Raw genomic sequence first — 19,128 nt, 5'->3', positions numbered from 1 at the left:
CTTCCACAATTTCTTTTCTACTTTTCTTTAAGTTATCAAAAAATCATTTAGCTCTCTGTTAGAGTTGTATAACCATCTGGCATCTCCTCCTCTATGGAATTCCTCATATATGAATGTAGATGTAAAATACCTACTCAATTTGTCAGCAACCAGAGCAAGGTTATCAACAGTTAACCCATTGGCATCAAGTGACCCAATAGATTCAACTCCTTCCTTCTACTGTTAATATAAACATAGAAGTCTTTACTGCTGTTCTTTGCATCAATATCAATCAATCGTTTGCCAAAGCCTTCTCGAAATCTGCCTTAGCTTGCCTAATGTCCTTTGTAACCTGATTACAGACTTATTTATATATACTATAGGCTTCTGCATCACCTGATAATTTATATGCATCCCATACATTTTTCTTCTCTTCCAGTATTGTACAGTATTTCTTCGTTGGTGTGAAAAGCCTAGCAGCTTCTATGATTAATTCCCTGAGTGCCTCCCATTTAGAATTTTTTGTTGGTAACATCATCATCCCACTGCATGGAATTTAAAAAATTCATGAGACCACTGTAGTCACCCTTATGAAAGCAAAAGCCTCTATCTTCACCCTTGATGGTAGTTATGTCTTTAATTAAAGTAATTAAATAACCTTCCTAGGTTACTGCGGGTTCCAACAGAATGCAAGATATTTTAAGCTAGGAGCAGCCAGTACCAATGCAAGGGCACTAAGCAAATATATAGTAAATTTTATGCATTGTGTAGCCTAACCAAACATCCTCACAAGGTATGCCAGAAATTAAGTCTATCAACTTCTCCAGCAACCAACACGCTAGCCTCCACTGACTTGGTTGTATACAGAGGAATCATTCAGTCATGAATGTCACTAAAATGATACATCCTTTGACAACCAGACCTACATACTTTGGCAATCCTTTTATACCTACGTCCAGCTACAGTCAGTTCTACATGTCACACACACAGAGCAAGCAATAAGGTCTTGATTTGTAGAATGCCTTTAGAAATTCCTATATATATAATTATATATATAATTATATATATATATATATATATATATTACTATTATATGTTTTTATAAATATATGAATTACATAAAATATATGTAATACATATTTACAATATTAATTATACACTCACAGAATCATACAAAAAAAAAGTAATAATATAAGAATTACACTTATCTCTGGTCTTGTTCAGAAAGTTTTCTACTTTTATAGCTAAAAAACCTGAACTGTTATTTTTATGGAATAAAAATATAAAGGAATATATTTTATTCCTTTACAAAGGAATATATAAAGGAATAAAAAAAAGGAATAGTTTTAAGTGCCTTAATTTATTTTAACTTTCTTTATAACTTTAAAATATTGGAGATCTAGGTAATTAAAGCATTAATCAGCAAATCTAAGTAATTAAGGCACTTAAAACTATTCCTTTATTACAAATTAAGTGAATCTCAAAATTATCACAAAAAATATTATGAATTTATGTGCCCACAAAACTACCAATAAAAACAATTAGTAACTGTGTTCATTGATAGTATCATTTTTCTTTGTAAGCCATTACAGAATTAAACATTCCTTTACATTAGCATTAGCATGATGCAAGAAAGCAAGCTTATATAGCATCAGCCAAAAAACCCCCCCTTATTTCACCCCATCCACTCGCTCCAAATGTTTGTTAAGTTCTGCCTTGAATCTATTTAAGCTATCAATTTCTACAACGATAGATGGAAGTTTGTTCTACCAATCAATCACCCGCTGGCTAAAAGCAAACTTCCGCACATCTATCCTACAACCGTCTTTCCTCAATTTGAATTTATGCCCTCTCAGGCAATTATTCTGAGCAAGAGGAAGAATTCCATCAGCATTGAGCATGCTCAAACCATTAAAGCTTTATACACCTCAATCAGATCACCTCGCAGGTGCCTAGTCTCCAGACACTGTAATTTGCAAAACTTAAGCTTTTCTTCATAAGAGCAACCCTTTGTTCCATTCACTAATCTTGTTGCCCTTCTCTGCACTCGTTCCAACTCTACATCCTTCTTAAAATGAGGCCTCCAGACCTGTATACAGTACTCAAGGTGTGGTCTGACCATTGCCTTATACAAGGGGATAATCACCTCCTTATCCCTGCTAGAAAAATTCCTGTATATCATTGACAAGATACCACGAGCTACTCTTGCAGACTGTCTGCACTGCTCAGAAAACTTCATATCTGCCTGCACAATTACCCCCAGGTCCTTTTCATTTTCTACCACTGTCAGTGTGGTACCACAGAGTTGATACGTTACTCTGGGATTACTGCTTCCCACATGTAGTACTTTACATTTGTCAATGTTAAACTTCATTTGCCACTTCTCAGCCCATCTGCTCAACTTTTCTACATGGAGCAGTGTTCACCCATCTACTTCAAAATTGTTTTAAAAAATGTATATTTTTTTTGTCTTGGGGTGAGTTTTCATATGCTCATGTAAACAATGGTAGTTTAAAAGCACAGTTAAATTTTAATATAATTTTATGTTTAATATAAAATTATATTAAATATAAATATAAAATTTAATATAATTTTATATATAATATAAAATGCCTTTCTAATGGAAGACATACATATATAAATTATACTATAATAACAATAACTGTGAATAAAAAATAGTTCTCCAAATAAACTATAAAAAATTGATACTTTTAGCATTAGCATTAGCATTAGCAGAGGCATATGATGCAAGAAAGCAAGCTTATTCAGCATCAGCCAAAAAAAAAAAAAAAAAAAAAAACCCACTCCCATTTCACCCCTCCGTTCGTTCGAAATACCTGTCCAGTTGAGCTTTAAATTTGTTTAGGCTATCAACTTCAACAACAAGCGATGGAAGTCGGTTGCACCAACCAACCACCCGCTGGCCAAAGGCAAATTTCCGCACATCTATCCGACATCCGTCCTTCCTCAATTTGAATTTATGCCCTCTGAGGTGATTATTCTGAGAAAGATGAAGAATCCCATTGGCATTGAGCATGCTCAAACCATTCAAAGCCTTATACACCTCTATCAGATCACCTCGCCGGTGCCTAGTCTCCAAACTCTGTAATTTGCAAAACTTAAGCCTTTCTTCGTAAGAGCAACCCTTTGTTCCATTTACTAATCTTGTTGCCCTTCTCTGTACCCGTTCCAGCAGCTCTACATCCTTCTTGAAATGAGGCCTCCAGACCTGTATACAGTACTCAAGATGTGGCCTTACCATTGCCTTATACAAGGGAATAATCACCTCCTTATCCCTGCTAGAAAAATTCCTGTATATCATTGACAAGACACCATGAGCTACTCTTGCAGCTCGTCTGCACTGCTCAGAGAACTTCATATCTGCCTGCACAATTACCCCCAGGTCCTTTTCATTCTCCACCACTGTCAGTGTAGTACCGCAGAGTTGATACGTTGCTCTGGGGTTACTGTTTCCCATATGCAGCACTTTACATTTGTCGATGTTAAACCTCATTTGCCACCTCTCAGCCCATCTGTTCAACCTTTCCAGATCCTGTTGCAGCAGCATAGCGTCAGTATTGTCCTTAACGACCCTGCCAACCTTTGTATCATCTGCAAACTTGGACATTAAACTTGATATCCCATCATCAATATCATTCATAAACACCGAAAACAACAACGGACCCAACACTGAACCTTGAGGAACTCCACTAATAACATTAGTCCACGTTGAGCAGTGTCCATTGATTACCACTCTCTGTCTTCTGCCACTCAACCATCCCCTTATCCATAGCAGCAATTTGCCTCCAATGCCACACTGCTCCAATTTGTGCAGCAGTCTTCCATGTGCAACATTATCAAAAGCCTTTCTAAGATCCAAATATATAATATCAAAGTTATTACCTGCATCCAGTTCTTTTGTGACTACATCATAGTATCCAATCAAATTGGTCAGGCAAGACCTGCCCTTAACAAAACCATGCTGCATCTGAGCTATAACTGAATTCTTGTCTAGATGATCCTGCAGTGCTTCTTTAACCAGTGCCTCCATTAATTTACCTGGAACAGAAGTTAAACTAACAGGTCTATAATTACTTGTGTCAGCCTTTGATCCTCCTTTGTGAATTGGGGTACATTTGCACATCTCCAGTCTATGGGTACCTCCCCTGAGTCCAAAGAAGCTCTCATAATTATGGCTAGGGGTTTGCATACTTCCTTTGCTGCCTCCTTTAATATAACTGGATAGATCCCATCCACCCCAGGTGCCTTTTTTATGTTTATCCTCAACAATCTCTCCTCCACTTTCCTCTCAGTTATTACAAAATCATCCAGCTCACTGCCAATGTTTACTTTACCTACATCATTCTCCTTCCTGAATAACTCCTCATGCGTGAATGTAGATGCAAAATACTCGTTTAGATTGTTAGCCACCTGAGCAGGATCCTCAATTGTTGAACCATCAATATCCAGTGGACCAATCTGATTCATCCCTTTCCTTTTCGAGTTCAAGTATGTAAAGAACTCTTTTCTGTTTTTCTTTGCATCCTTTGCCAAGGATTTTTCATAGTCTGCCTTTGCCTGCCTAATCTCCTTTGTGACTTGGTTACAGACCAACTTATATCTATCATAGGCTTCCATGTCACCCATTAATTTGTATGTATCCCATGCATTTTTCTTCTCTGCCACATGTCTCATTAGTTCATCTGACAACCATTTAGGCCTAAACCTTGAACAATATTTCTTAGTTGGTATGTAAAGCCTGGTAGCCTCCAAGATTAGTTCCTTGAATGCTTTCCATTTTGAGTTTGCTGTTGGTAACATCATCAGTTGGTCCCACTGTATAGAATTTAAATACTGTCTCAGACCATCATAGTCGCCTTTACGAAAACAAAAACCCTTCCCTTTACCTCTGATGGTAGTTACCTCCTTGAGTAAATCCCACTTCAACACACTGTGATCACTGCCACCTAGTGGTTCATTTATCTGCAGGTTCTTAATGCATGAAGAATCACTACTGATAATCAGATCAAGAGTATTGCTCCCTCTTGTTGCCTCAGGAACATGCTGATGTAGAAAACAATCATCCAATAAATCCACAAAAGCCTTGCTAGTGTGCGAGTGACCAACCCACAAATTCCAGTCAATATCTGGGAAATTAAAGTCCCCCATTATAAGACTCTCTGATTTACTGGCCCACTCTATTTCCCTGTACAATATCTTATTATACTCATCAGAGTCATTAGGCCTATAGCACACTCCTACTCTCAATTTTGATTTCCCTATGCTTATGTCACACCAAACTGACTCGACACTGCCCTGTCCATCGATGTCGACTGGCTTCACTTCCTTGGACTTTATGTGTTTCTTAATTAATAGCATAACCCCTCCTCCCCTCCTGTCCTGTCTATCCTTTCTATACACATTGTATTCCCCAAATTCCAGTTCCGCATTACTTATATCTGTGTGACACCACGTCTCTGATATCCCAACAATATCTGCCTTTGATGTTTTGAGCAATACCTCAAATTCATCAAATTTATTTACCAAACTCCTAGCATTGGTGTACACGCAGGTATACATGCACCTGTTTCTATTCTTAGCTACTCTAACACAACCCATGTGTTTACTTGTACCGCAATGACTACCAGCAGTCTCTGAAATATCCTGCATCTTGTTTTTCAGACTTCTGCTCATGTCAATAGAAGCAGTGCAAGAATCACTTCCACCTCTGCCACTGGCTACTGTTAATCTATTAGTCCTTGTATCCCCCCCCAACTAGCAGTTTTCCGACCCACCTAACACTGCCTCGACAGCATCAGCAAAAATTCTTGCACCCTTTCTATTTAAGTGTATCCCATCCCTGTAGAAGCAATCTCTCCTGTTAACAAGTACAGTCCAGGCTGAAAAAAATTCTACCCCTTGAGCCTTGCACAATCCCTCCAGGGCCGAATTGATCGACAAGGCTCTCATCATATACTCCCTCCTATCGTGTCTGGGCAGAATTGCAGACACTTTCAAGTTCAACCCTAATTCACGGCTTTTTTTCAACAGTGACCTGTACTTGCTAAGTAATTCCGCCGGTCTCCTACTCTTAATATCATTAGTGCCAACGTGTACAACTATATCACCTTTTGTGCCCTTAAAAGATGATATCCGCTCTACAACGTCATCAACCTTTGCCCCTGGCAGACATACTTATATATATATATATATATATATATATATATATATATATATATATATATATATCACTAAAAGATATCTGTCTTAACTAAGTTATACTTTTTAGGCTTCTAGTTTTAATGCATTTAATAAAAATCTAGTCAACAAAAAATTATAGGTAACAGCATAACAAAATTTTATGTGGAATATAAAATACCTGATCAACACCAAATCCATAGTCAACTACTGGAACTCCAACTTTCTCTAAGAAGGGTACATAATCACTACTGTAGATAGGATAATCAGGGCTATTTATATAAAGAAAGTAAATTATGAGACAAAATAGATAGGTAACAGCATTATTAATTTAATATTTATATTATTCAATGCCATGAGATAATGAATAGTAAATACAACAATCTCTCATCACATCTTCCTACTATACTGAAAACATCCCATTCAATGCCTCCTCCCCTGATTTTCGGACTAAAAGACAGAAGGATCCTGGGCAATCTTGGTTCCAAGAAGTCTCCAGGTGCTGATGGCATTTTTCCATTTGTTCCTAGAACCAGTGCTTCAGAGTTAGCTCCTGTTTTGTTTCATCGTTTTACATTCTCTTATTCCACTGGTGTTTTTCCTTCTGTTTTCTTCCTTTCAATTGTCATCCCATTGCACTTAACCCTTTCAAAAGTAATGGAGAAATTTATCAGCAGTAAATCTTACATTATCTCGAAACTTTCTATCTGATTAATGATCAGGTGGAAAGTTTCAAGATAATGTAAGATTTTCGAGATAAATTATATGATGCAAAAAAGCACCAGGCCTTTTCCTAGCCAACAAAAAAAAAAAAAAAATAATAAATAAATAAACTATTCCTCCTAATGTAGGTACCTATCCAGGTGATCTTTGAAATTCCCCAGGCTCCCAGCCCCCAACTATCCATGGAGCCAACTTATTCCAATAATAAACATTTGCTGGATAAAAGAAAACTTCATAAAATTCAGTGTAAACCTCTTCATCTATAGTTTAATTTATGCTCCTTAGTTCTGGAATCATTTATAACTGAAAATTTTGTTCTACTAAATTTTGCTATCCCCTGTCATAACCTTATAGATTACAATTAGGTCCCTCTAAGATGCCTAACTGACTTATCCAGTCTTTCTACATATGGATGCCTTTGCCACTATCACAAGGTGTGTTGCTCATCTTTGGATATGTGCACTGACTAGATTATTTGCAATAAGTAGACACTGGGTTTGCTACTTAGTGCACTGATCTCATTTTGTACATATCTCATATCTATGCATAGAAAGAAGTTATGCCCAACATGTACAATGAATTTTTATAGCTCTCATAGCTTAAGGCTTTTAATCCTAGACTTGGCTATGTCTATTTCATTTACTGCACCATTTTGCATCTTACATGTTATGGAGATATATCTTGTCATGCCATGTTCAGGTCTTTGCAATCCTTATCTGCCCACTGATGAAATCCCAAAAAAGGATTGACAACCATATCTGGACAGTAGCATACACTTTAAATAAAAAGCAATATACTTCTCTATTGTAAAAGTGCCTTTTATTTAGAGTAGTGCAATACCAAGGAAACACAATATGAGATCAACATGCCAAGCAACAAGCCCAGTTCACTCATAGCTATACACAGAAAGAGGATATACTTACAAATACAATGACTTTTTAACATAGGAATGAATAATTTGTAAATTAAATACATTATACATTGGAAAGACATAATAATTTGGAAAACTTTAATTAAAACTTATATATAAATATCCCAAATCTTTCAGAATGCTTTGGTTCTCTTGTTAGTAGCAAATAACATAAACAGTATATAACAGTACATACAATAAACACAGTACACTGTAAAAGCTTACATTGGGGACTTAGGCTCTTCATTGGGATCCCTTCCTTGATTAACATATTCACTCCAATATTCATAGAGGCTACGCTGTTGTTCTGGATCTGGAGCCTAGAATTGCGAAGTACAGGAGAACTTGTTAACACATTTTTTATTCTCACATGCATACACAGAAGAAATCCCCATCCAAATTTTTTAAAGGTGTCCTAGATAAAAAAAAATTCTAGCACTTCAGATTAAAACCTCATGGTTTGCAAAAACTTTTCTTTCTTTTTCTTTTGTATTTTTTCGTTGGATGTTTTTTTACTTTTTTTCAATATTTTTCATCCATTTAACTTTTAGAATGAATAAGACTTATCTTAAATCATTTAAAACTGTCTCATTGGGATCCCTTCCTTGATTAACATATTCACTCCAATATTCATAGAGGCTACGCTGTTGTTCTGGATCTGGAGCCTAGAATTGCGAAGTACAGGAGAACTTGTTAACACATTTTTTATTCTCACATGCATACACAGAAGAAATCCCCATCCAAATTTTTTAAAGGTGTCCTAGATAAAAAAAAATTCTAGCACTTCAGATTAAAACCTCATGGTTTGCAAAAACTTTTCTTTCTTTTTCTTTTGTATTTTTTCGTTGGATGTTTTTTTACTTTTTTTCAATATTTTTCATCCATTTAACTTTTAGAATGAATAAGACTTATCTTAAATCATTTAAAACTGTCTTATGCCATGTTTTCTATCTATCCAATGTGAAGCAAATTTCATAGTGAAAGATTAAATAATATAATTGCTTAAAGACAGTACTGTACTGGATCTTTTTTTTTTTTTATGTAAACCCCAAACATGAGATGAATCAGAACCTATAGTACTTAGTACAGTGCTTGGGTTGGAGGTTGAGAAGACGAAAGAAGATATTTGTTGATATTGGACTTGAACTTCTGTACAATGTAATTTTCAGGAAATACGTATGAAGGAAAGTTGTTCCAGAAAGCGGCAGTTGAATAAATAAACGAGGAAGATGAAGAGTTGGTTTGTGAGTTTGAAGTTGGACAGTAAATGGACGTTGGCTGGTGGCGGCACGTGTTCGGACTGTTTTGAAAGAGAGAGCAGGAATTATAGAAGCCAATTCAGAAGAACAGTGCTCATGGAAGTATCTGTAGAAGAGACATGCAGCAGAAACAGTATGTCTATAAGACAGTGAGTGAAGAGACTCTGTTAGAGATGAATCATTAATTAACCTAATTGCCCTCTTCTGAATGGAATCAAGAAGCCTGAGAGAGGTTTTGGGGGCACTGCTCCAGATGTGGAAACAATATTCCATGGCAGGGTGGATTTGCAATTTATACAGAATGAGCAGCTGTTTCGAAGAAAAGTAACGCCGAGAGTGAAAGAGAAAACCAAGGTTTTTAGATGCAGAGGAAGCAATATTTGTAATGTGCTTGTGCCAAGACAGATTAGAAGTAAGGGTAATCCCCAAAAGAGATATATCATTTTGCTAGAAATCGGAGTGTCACTAAAGATAAGCATAGGAGTAGAAGAATCCTTTTTGCAAGATATAAGACAAGACTGAGTTTTAGAAGGGTTGAAATCAACTAAGTTGTCTTTGCCCCACTGGAGAATTACCTGAAGATCAGCATTTAAGGAACTGGTAGCAGATTTTCGAGAAGTTGAAGCTGATTGAGCAGGGCAAGGTTTCTCAAAATGGAAAGTAGAATGCAATGTGTTATCATCGGCAAAACTATGGATAGGATTTCCAGTCGATGGAAGAAGGTCATTAATATACAAGAGGAAAAGAGTGGGGGAAAGAACTGACCCCTTTGGGGACACTGGCATTAGTGGAGAGGTTAGAAGACAGAGAGCCATTTACCATCACCCTCAGTGAGTGATCAGAGAGAAAACTGGATAACCAAATACAAAAAACAGTTGGCAAACCATAGGATGGAAGTTTGTTTAGAAGACCTTTATGCTCAACACAATCAAAAGCCTTTGAGATGTAAAGAGCAACTACTTGTGTATCACCGAACCTTTCCATTGAATTAGTCCATAAATGGGTAACATAAGCCAGAATATCACCAGTGGATCGACACTGACGGAATCCATACTGGCGATTGTTGATCATTCGGAAGGTTTCTAGGTAGTTTAAGAGTTGGCAGTTAATTGATTTCTCCCTTACTTTAGAAAGAGTAGAAATAATTTCAATGGGACGATAATTGGATGGGAGGGATTTGTCACCCTTTTTAGAAACTGGCTGGATATGAGCAAATTTCCAAGCAGAAGGAAAAACACCTTTGGAATAAGAAAGTGAAAAAAGGCGGCAAAAAACAGGAGTAAGTTCAGGAGCACAGGTTTTGAGAACAAGTGGAGAAATACCATCGGGACCTGGAGCTTTCTTAGCATCAAGATTCGTCAAAATCCTGCTGACCTCCTTTTGACGAAAGACCACAGGAGGCATTGAATGGAGCGTGTTGAGAATGGTGGGAGGTGTTTTACCAAGATCATTAATACATGAGTTGGAAGAAAAATGGGATGCTAGCAGGTCAGCTTTATCCTTGGCTGAAGTGACAACCGAACCATCTGGTTTGGACAGAGGTGGCAGCAGAGATGGGCAAAAGTTGCAGCCAATAGCTTTGGCAAGAGACCAGAGTGCTCGGCTACCATTAGGGCAAGAAGCAAGTTTTCTACTCTTAGCCTGTTCAAACTCTACTTTGGACTGATTAATAATTGCTTTACAATTGTTGCGAGCTTTGGTGTAGGCAGAAAATGAAACTGAAGAATTAGTTGTTGTTGTGGTGTTTTCTGGTGCAGGGGCAACTTAGGCCATATTGCACCTCCCAAATCAATTGACTTTACATACAGGAACTGCAGAAGAATTAGAAACCAGCCAATTACGATATGCAACATTCTTCTCTTGAACAGCTTTAACACATTTATTGGAAAACCAAGGTTTAGATGAAGGACGAGATTTTAAAGTGGAGTGTGGGATAAAGAATTCCATTCCTGCAAGAATAATTTCACTGATGCGATCTGAGCAATTGACATCAGAAGTTTTAAAACAGTAATCCGACCAAGGAAAAGAAGAAAAGAAATCTCGCAGGTCATCCCATTTTGCATTCTTGTAATGCCAAACGACACAAGGTTGTGAAGAGCCATGAGATAAAGGCTCCATTGGAGAAAAGACAATCACCAAGTTGTGACCTGAAGTGCCTAAAGGACCTCTCACTTCGACCGTGTACTTAGAAGGGTTGTTTGTGAGTAAAAGATCAAGCGTGTTGGCTGTATGATTAGGATTGTCTGGTATTCTTGTAGGTAAATGAAAAATCTGTGCAAGGTCATTAGTAATTGCAAAAGCCTCAGCATCTCGACCAGCTGGGTCAGTGTGACTAGAAAACAGAAGCCAGCTGGAGTTGTGAACATTAAAATCGCCAAGGAAAATTATCTCACTGTTAGGAAAATTGAACTAGAGAAAGTTAAGTTGCCAAGAGAGGAAGTGAAAGAGCTCCAAGTGATTAGTGGAGTTGGGAGACCGGTAGAAACAACAGATGAATTTGACACAATGAGGTAGAGAGATTTTAAGCCAGAGAAGATCAAAGAGAGGAGATTCCAAATTGCCAAGTCTCTGACAAGAAGTATCAGAACGAACATATGCACAAGTACCACCTTTGAGATGAAAGGAATCATACAGCGAATAATTTGGGCATCTGAGATGAGCAGTAGTTGAATCAACCGATAACTGAGATTCTGTCAGGAAAAGTACATGGGGTTTGGCAGACTGCAAGTGGAAATGGACATCATTGAGATTAGAATTGAGACCACGTATATTTGTGAAATGAACTAGGAAGTGTTTGGGAGGTTTAGATCTTTTCGCAGATAAGCTTGCTCTATTAGTTTGACAATTCATGGTGTATTCAATAGTAAGAAAAAGTGAGTGGTACATGCTGTATGAAGTAATGAAAATTTTGGATACGGCGTACACATGGTAAGAATATACCCAGATCCTTGACATAACGTGGTCTCGACAATGCTCCATGCATACACACTACTCGGACTCTCTCCAGTCACTATTTGGCAGAGTAGAGGTAGCAAGATTATACACTAACTGATCCGGAAGCCTCCTAGAGAGTTACCAATAGGTTCGGTCCAGTGTACTAACTAGCGGCCAGCCTGCAAACACCGTTTTAGAGCTGTACTCTCGAAATGTAAGGAATATTGGATCTCACCACGATGTTCATCATAAACCTCAAAAGTCATCAATCATACTGCATGATGGAAGAGATAGGGAAGGGTTGACCGGAACTTTATATGAAGGGCTTGTCAAGCTCTCAGCTGCCCAACTCAATGCCAGAGTTCACTCCTGAACATCAGGCAACACAGCAGCAATCTCCAAGGCAGAATGTGCTGCTCCCAAAGGAACTAGATATTGTTGATGACTCTATTGTCAGGGAGACGGGGAATATATAGTGTAAAAAGGATAGGAGGAACAGAACCAGGGTATGTCTGCCAGGGGCAAAAGTTGATGATGTTGTAAAGCATATATCATCTTTTAAGGGCACAAAAGGTGATATTGTTGTACACATTGGCACCAATGACATTAAGAGTAGGAGATCTGCAGATTTACTTAACAAGTACAGGTCAATGTTGCAAAAAAAGTCGTGAGTCAGGGTTAAATTTAAAAGTGTCTGCAATTCTGCCCAGACACGATAGGAGAGAATACATGATGAGAGCCTTCTCAATCAATTCGGCCCTGGAGGGAATGTGCAAGGCTCAAGGGGTAGAATTTTTTTCAGCGTGGTCTGTGCTTGTTAACAGGAGAGTGCTTCTACAGGGATGGGATACACTTAAATAGAAAGGGTGCAAGAATATTTGCTGATGCTGTCAAGGCAGTGTTAGGTGGGTCAGAAAACTGCTAGTTTGGGAGGATTCACAGACTAAAAGGTTAAAAGTAGCCGCAGGCAGAGGTGAAGGTGATTCTTGCACAACTTCTATTAGAATAAGTAGCAACCTGGAGCGAGGGGTGCTGGGGGTTTCAGGGACTGACGGCAGTCATTGTGAAACAGGTGGTTTTATGGGATGTATTAGCGTAACTAATAATAAGGATAGGTACATGTATACTTGCATGTATAGCAATGCTAGAAGTATAGTAAATAAATTTGATGAATTTGAAGTGTTGGTCAAGACATCAAAGGTGGATATTGTTGGGATAGCAGAGACGTGGTGTCACACAGATATAAGGAATGCAGAACTGGAATTTGGGGAGTACAATGTGTAGAGAAAGGATAAACAGGATAGGAAGGGAGGTGGTGTTATGCTGTTAATTAAGAAAAACAAAATCAAAAGAAGTGCATCCAGTTGATAAAGATGAACAGTGCACTGTTGAGTCAGTTTGGTGTGACATAAGCACTGCGAAAGCAAAAATAAGAGTAGGAGGGTGTTATTGGCCTAATGACTCAAATGAGTACAATGAACAATTGTACAGAGAAATAGAGTGGGCTAGTAAATCAGAATGTCTTATAATGGGGGATTTTAACTTCCCAGATATTGACTGGAACTTGTGGGTTGGTCACTCACACACTATTAAGATTTTTGTGGATTTATTGGATGATTGTTTTCTGCAGCAGCAGCATGTTCGAGAGGCAACCAGAGAGGGTAATACTCTTTATCTGGTTATCCGCAGTGATCATTCGTGTATTAAGAATTTGCAGATAAAGGAATCACTACGTGGCAGTGATCACAGTGTACTGATGTGAGATTTACTTAAAAATATATAATTACCATTAGGGATAATTGCTGACCGGGCTAGCCGAGTGGGTAAAGTACCTGCCCGGCAACCCAAAGGTCGCGGTTTCGATTCCCGCCTCGGGCTTGGATCAAAGTACTGCAAAAACCTTGGGAGGTGCAATATGGCCACATAAGCCGATGCGCCAACAACTACTACCAAAACCATCAGGGATAAAGAAAAGGGTTTTTGTTTCCGTAAAGGTGAGTACAGTAGTCTCAGACAGTTTTTAAATTCTGTACAGTGGGATCAACTGACAATGTTACCAACAGTAAATTCTAAGTGGGAAGCATTCAAGGAATTAATCGTGGATGCTACTAAAAGTTTCATACCTATTAAGAAATATTGTTCAAGGTTTAGGCCTAAATGGTTATCAAATGAACTATTGAGACTCGTGACAGAGAAGAGAAATGCATGGGATGCATATAAATTATCAAGCGACTCAGAAGCCTGGCAGATATAAGCTAGTCTGTAATTAGGTCACAAAGGAGGTTAGGCTTAGGCAGGGGAAGGCAGATTACGAGAAATCTTTGGCAAAAGGTGCTAAGAAAATCAGCAAGGATTTCTTTACTTATATAAACTCTAAAAGGAAGGGGATGAATCTGATTGGTCCACTTGACATCGATGGTTCGACTGTTGATGATCCTGCTCAGATAGCAAACAAACTGAATGAGTATTTTGCAACTACGTTGTTGTTGTTGTTTTTGGTTTTTAGGAGCATTAGCAACTAAGGCCATATTGCTCCGGGATATGCGGTGGTTATTCCCTGACCTTTCTGCATTCTTCGTATTTGGTGGTGACGGGCTGAAACCCCGGTTTAATCAAGAAGCGTGTGCTACGCACTACTACTCCTTCCCACCTGGCTACGGAGGCGCCTTTGCATCTACATTAACACAAGAGGAGTTATTAAGGTTTGAAAATGGCAGAAGGTTATCAAATTGTAGCAGGGTGCTTAATGATTTTGTTATAACTGAGAGCAAATTGGAGGAGAAATTGTTGAAGTTAAACATAAAAAGGCACCGGCGGTGGATGGGATCTATCCAGTTATATTAAAGGAGACGGCAAAGCAACTAAGCAAACCCTTAGCCATAATTATGAGAGCGTCCTTGGACTCAGGGGAGGTTCCCACCGACTGGAGATGTGCAAATGTATCCCTAATAAATAAAGGGGGATCGAAGGGTGACACGGGTAATTACAGACCAGTTAGTTTAACTTCTGTTCCGGGTAAAATAATGGAGTCACTGGTTAAAGATGCATTGCAGGATCATCTAGACAAGACTGCAGCAATAATTCAGACACAGCATGGGTTTGTTAAGGGAAAGTCTTGTTTGACAAATTTGATAGGATATTATGATGTGGTTACAAAGGAACTAGATGAAAAAAAATTAATTTTGATATCATATATTTGGATTTCATGAAAGCTTTTGACACTGTTGCGCATGGAAGACTACTGTACAAATTGGAGCAGAATGGTATTAAGGGTAAGTTGCTACAATGGATAAAAGGATGGTTAAGTGCGAGAAGACAGAAGGTGGTAATCAATGCGTGCTGCTCTTCGTGGACTACTGTTATTAGTGGAGTCCCACAGGGTTCGGTGTTGGGTCCACTGTTGTTTTGTATATTTATCAATGATATTTATGAAGGTATATCAGACTTAATGTCAAAGTTTGCAGATGATACAAAGGTTGGCAGGGTTGTTAATAACAGTGTGCTACTGCAACAGGATCTAGATAATTTGGGCAGATGGGCTAAGAAGTGGCAACTGAAGTTTAACCTTGACAAATGCAAAGTACTGCATATGGGTAGAAGTAACCCCAGAGAAACGTACCAACTGTGTGGTACTACACTTAAGGTGGTAGAAAATGAAAAAGAACTGGAAGTAATTGTGCAGACAGATATGAAATTTTCTGAGCAATGCTGACAGGCTGCCAGGGCAGGTCATGGGGTTTTGTCAATGATATATAGGAATTTTGCTAGCAGGGAAAAGGAGGTGATTGCCCCTCTGTATAAGGCAATGGTCAGGCCACGCCTTGAGTACTGCGTACAGGTCTGGAGGCCTCATTTTAGGAAGGATGTAGATTTACTTGAGCATGTACAGAGAAGGGCAACAAGATTGGTGAGGGGAATGAAGGGATCCTCTTACCAAGAGAGGCTTAAGTTCTGCAAATTGCAGTGGCTGGAGACTAGGCACCTGCGCGGTGATCTAATTGAGGTGTATAATGCCTTGAATGGGTTGAGCACGCTGAATTCTGATGGGATTCTTCCACTTGTTCAGATTACAAACCTAAGGGGGCATAAATTCAAATTGAGGAAAGATGGTTGTAGGATAGATGTGCGGAAGTTTGCCTTTAGCCAGCGGGTGGTTAATTGCTGGGACAAACTTCCATCTGTCGTTGTGGAAGTTGATAGTTGTTGTTGTTTTGGTTTTTAAGGAGCATTAGCAACTAAGGCCATATTGCTCCGGGATATGCGGTGGTCATTCCCTGACCTTTCCGCATCCTCCGTATTTGGTGGTGACGGGCTCGAACCCCGGTCTAATCAAGAAGCTTATAGACTACGTACTGCTGCTCCTTCCCACCTGACTACGGAGGCGCCGGAAGTTGATAGGTTAAATAAATTTAACCTATCAACTAGGTTAAATTTTTTTGTTGATAGGTTAAATAAATTTAACCTATCAACAAAAAAAAAATCACACCATTCCCTCCAAATGCCTGAACAGGCATTTGGAGGGAATGTGTGATTTTTTTTTTTTTTTTTTTTGTTGGCTGATGCTACATAAGCTCATACACTTGCTTTCTTGCATCACATGCCACTACTACTACTACTTAGTAGTAGTAGTGGCATGTGATTCTCTCATTAGCTCTAGAGATTAAACATGGGTTCCACCATTTCAAGCCTCCAATAAGCAAAGAGGTGGTATTGCACCGGTTGATGAGAGTCATCTACCATCTAGTATTGCCTGGTAACATAGAGGGGCAGCATTCCTCCATGTGGTGTGGGTGCCACACCTCGACCCCTGCTTACGTTGGTTCACACCTGGGTGGTCACCCACCATGTACTTGTGCATGGAGGTTATACCCAGGATTACTAACAGTTCCACCATCATGAAGGTGCAAGCAGAGGATTTGGCTGTCACAGACCATCTGGACTTTGCCAAAATTGGGTCCACTTGACTTGAGTGTCACCCGAATATCAGTTCCATCAGCGTTTTAGACTCCCAGGTAGCAAGTACAGCTTGTCTGCCATATCTGAGGGAATGTCTGTGACAACCTCAAGGGTCTGGGAGATTGGTAACTTTCCCAGTGGTCTGGTCTGCAAATCCCAAAATGAGACCAGCATTTTTATACATATATACAGTAAGAGACTATGACCGTTTAGTAATAATATACAGGATCATTTATATTTGCCAGTCCAGCACTGGTTAAAGTATATAATGCGGTGCCTCCGTAGCCAGGTGGGCAGGAGCAGCAGTGCATAGCACATGCTTCTTGATTAGACCGGGGTTCGAGCCCGTCACCACCAAATATGGAGGATGCAGAAAGGTCAGGGAATGACCACCGCATATCTCCGGAGCAATATGGCCTCAGTTGCTAATGCTCCTAAAAACCAAACAACAACAACAAAGTATATAATGCAGTTACCAAAAACTTGTAGCTGAAATTTTTATCATAAACGTATTCCTGTTTCTTCAATTCTTCCAAAGGAAATAAATTTTCTTCCTCTGGAATGCAATTAAGTGCTATCAAAGTTCACTTTGGGTGATAACAACCAGGAATACACAGAAAGTCATATTGTTGCAACATAATTTTTTTCTCACAAAGACATTCCTTGACAACTTTCCTAGATACTGACACTAATTAAAACAAATAAAATATAGGATGATTCACATTATTTTTATTTTTTATATTTATATAAGCCACTTATACTTGTGCAAGACATGTACATCTGTGTATATGCATGCATTGATGTGAATAGAATGTATACACATCAGTTACGTGGAAGATGTTGTTTTTGTTTGTTTGTGTTTTAGTCGCTGGCTCATCAGCTTCTGTGGCCATAATACACCTCCCAAAGTTTTTGCATTTTGTACTCTGACCCAAGCCCGAGGTGGGATTTGAACCCGCGACCTTTGGGTTTCCAGGCAGGCACTTTACCTACCCGGCTAGCCCAGTCAGCAGTTACATGAAAGAAGAAATAGTAAACACGAAACAGCTATAATAAGCAGTTTTTGTATTATTAATTAACATTAAACATATATTTAAATCTCATATAAGTGTTAACTTTTTTAAAAATCATCCTGTATATCACTGCCAGTAGGTCTGATGCTTTTAAGAAGTTGTCATTTTATTATTCTGAGCAATTTACTAATTACTTTTTTTTTTATCTTTTTAACTTGAATCTTTTTATCTTGTACCCTGTAGTGTTGTACACTTAAAATCATGGTGTAAACATTTGTGACAGCATATTGTTCAAGGTATGCATAAGTACAAAGTTTAAATTTAAATCCATTTATTATTATTATTATTATTATTATTATTATTAGCATATGGTGCAAGGAAGCCTGAGGCTTATGCTGCACCAGCCAAAAAAAATTTTCTGAATTCCCACAGAGAGAGAAGTAGAAGGGAATCAAAGAAAAAGAAGAATGATGATATCCAGCTCAGGACCCTGGATGTGCCAAGCCCATACTCACCGGATGTGAGCCCCTGGGGTTCTATGTGAAGGAATTCCTCCAGAAGCAGGATATAAACAGGAATTTAACTTTTTTGTGAGTAAGCGTGTATGAAGGACCAAAGGAGTATGAATGTATGAAATATTCTGAAGATTTTTTAAATACAATGGTATCAAATCATGTCTGTGCAGCAGGGCCCCCGTTATAACGCGGTTTGCTTTACGCTGATTCGCTATAACGCTGTTCTTATATTATAACCTGTATCTGACTATAAAGCTGTCACAGATCACTATAATGCTCTTTTACAGATTACATTTTTGCATATTTAACGAAATCGTTTCATTTGATGGAGCCGATAGCTTGAAAATGAATAGCAAAACAGCATTAAAACGTTTCCCATGCCAACTTGAGAAATTTTCCCACACTCAGTGAAATTTTCTCGCACGCTAATTTAATTGCAGTACAGTCATTTGTTACGTAGTTCTAAGATCAACATTTTAAAAAATGATCAAGTATATTGCTTGTAATATTTGCGTTATATGCATTTATCCGAAGTCTAGTCATCACTCAGTACAGTATTAGACATCGTGCGTAACGGACAGTTTACTTGAACATTGCATCGTAATTAATGCAACCGACGCATTTTCATTTTAGAAGAGAAT

At 38.4% G+C, this 19,128-nt stretch overlaps 1 protein-coding gene across 1 annotated transcript in view; it reads right to left on the bottom strand.

Moving 5' to 3' along the window:
- The window catches only part of LOC150084940 (aminopeptidase NAALADL1-like), a 98,642-nt gene that overhangs the window by 19,096 nt on the left and 60,418 nt on the right, over positions 1-19,128 (bottom strand). Inside the window, exons 12-14 of the mRNA XM_090376397.1 lie at positions 8,395-8,475; positions 8,036-8,130; positions 6,359-6,449 (exon numbers count right to left, since the gene is read on the bottom strand). Of these exons, the coding sequence (XP_090232523.1) occupies positions 6,359-6,449; positions 8,036-8,130; positions 8,395-8,475 (267 nt within the window). The remainder of the gene's footprint in view (positions 1-6,358; positions 6,450-8,035; positions 8,131-8,394; positions 8,476-19,128) is intronic.

Source organism: Mastigoproctus giganteus, chromosome 6 (genome assembly GCF_048544385.1).
Source record: "Mastigoproctus giganteus isolate SK-2022 chromosome 6, ASM4854438v1, whole genome shotgun sequence".
NCBI classification, from domain to species: Eukaryota; Metazoa; Arthropoda; class Arachnida; order Uropygi; family Thelyphonidae; genus Mastigoproctus; species Mastigoproctus giganteus.
The sequence above is the reverse complement of the archived record's forward strand: the minus strand, read 5'-3'. Positions and strand labels throughout refer to the sequence as shown.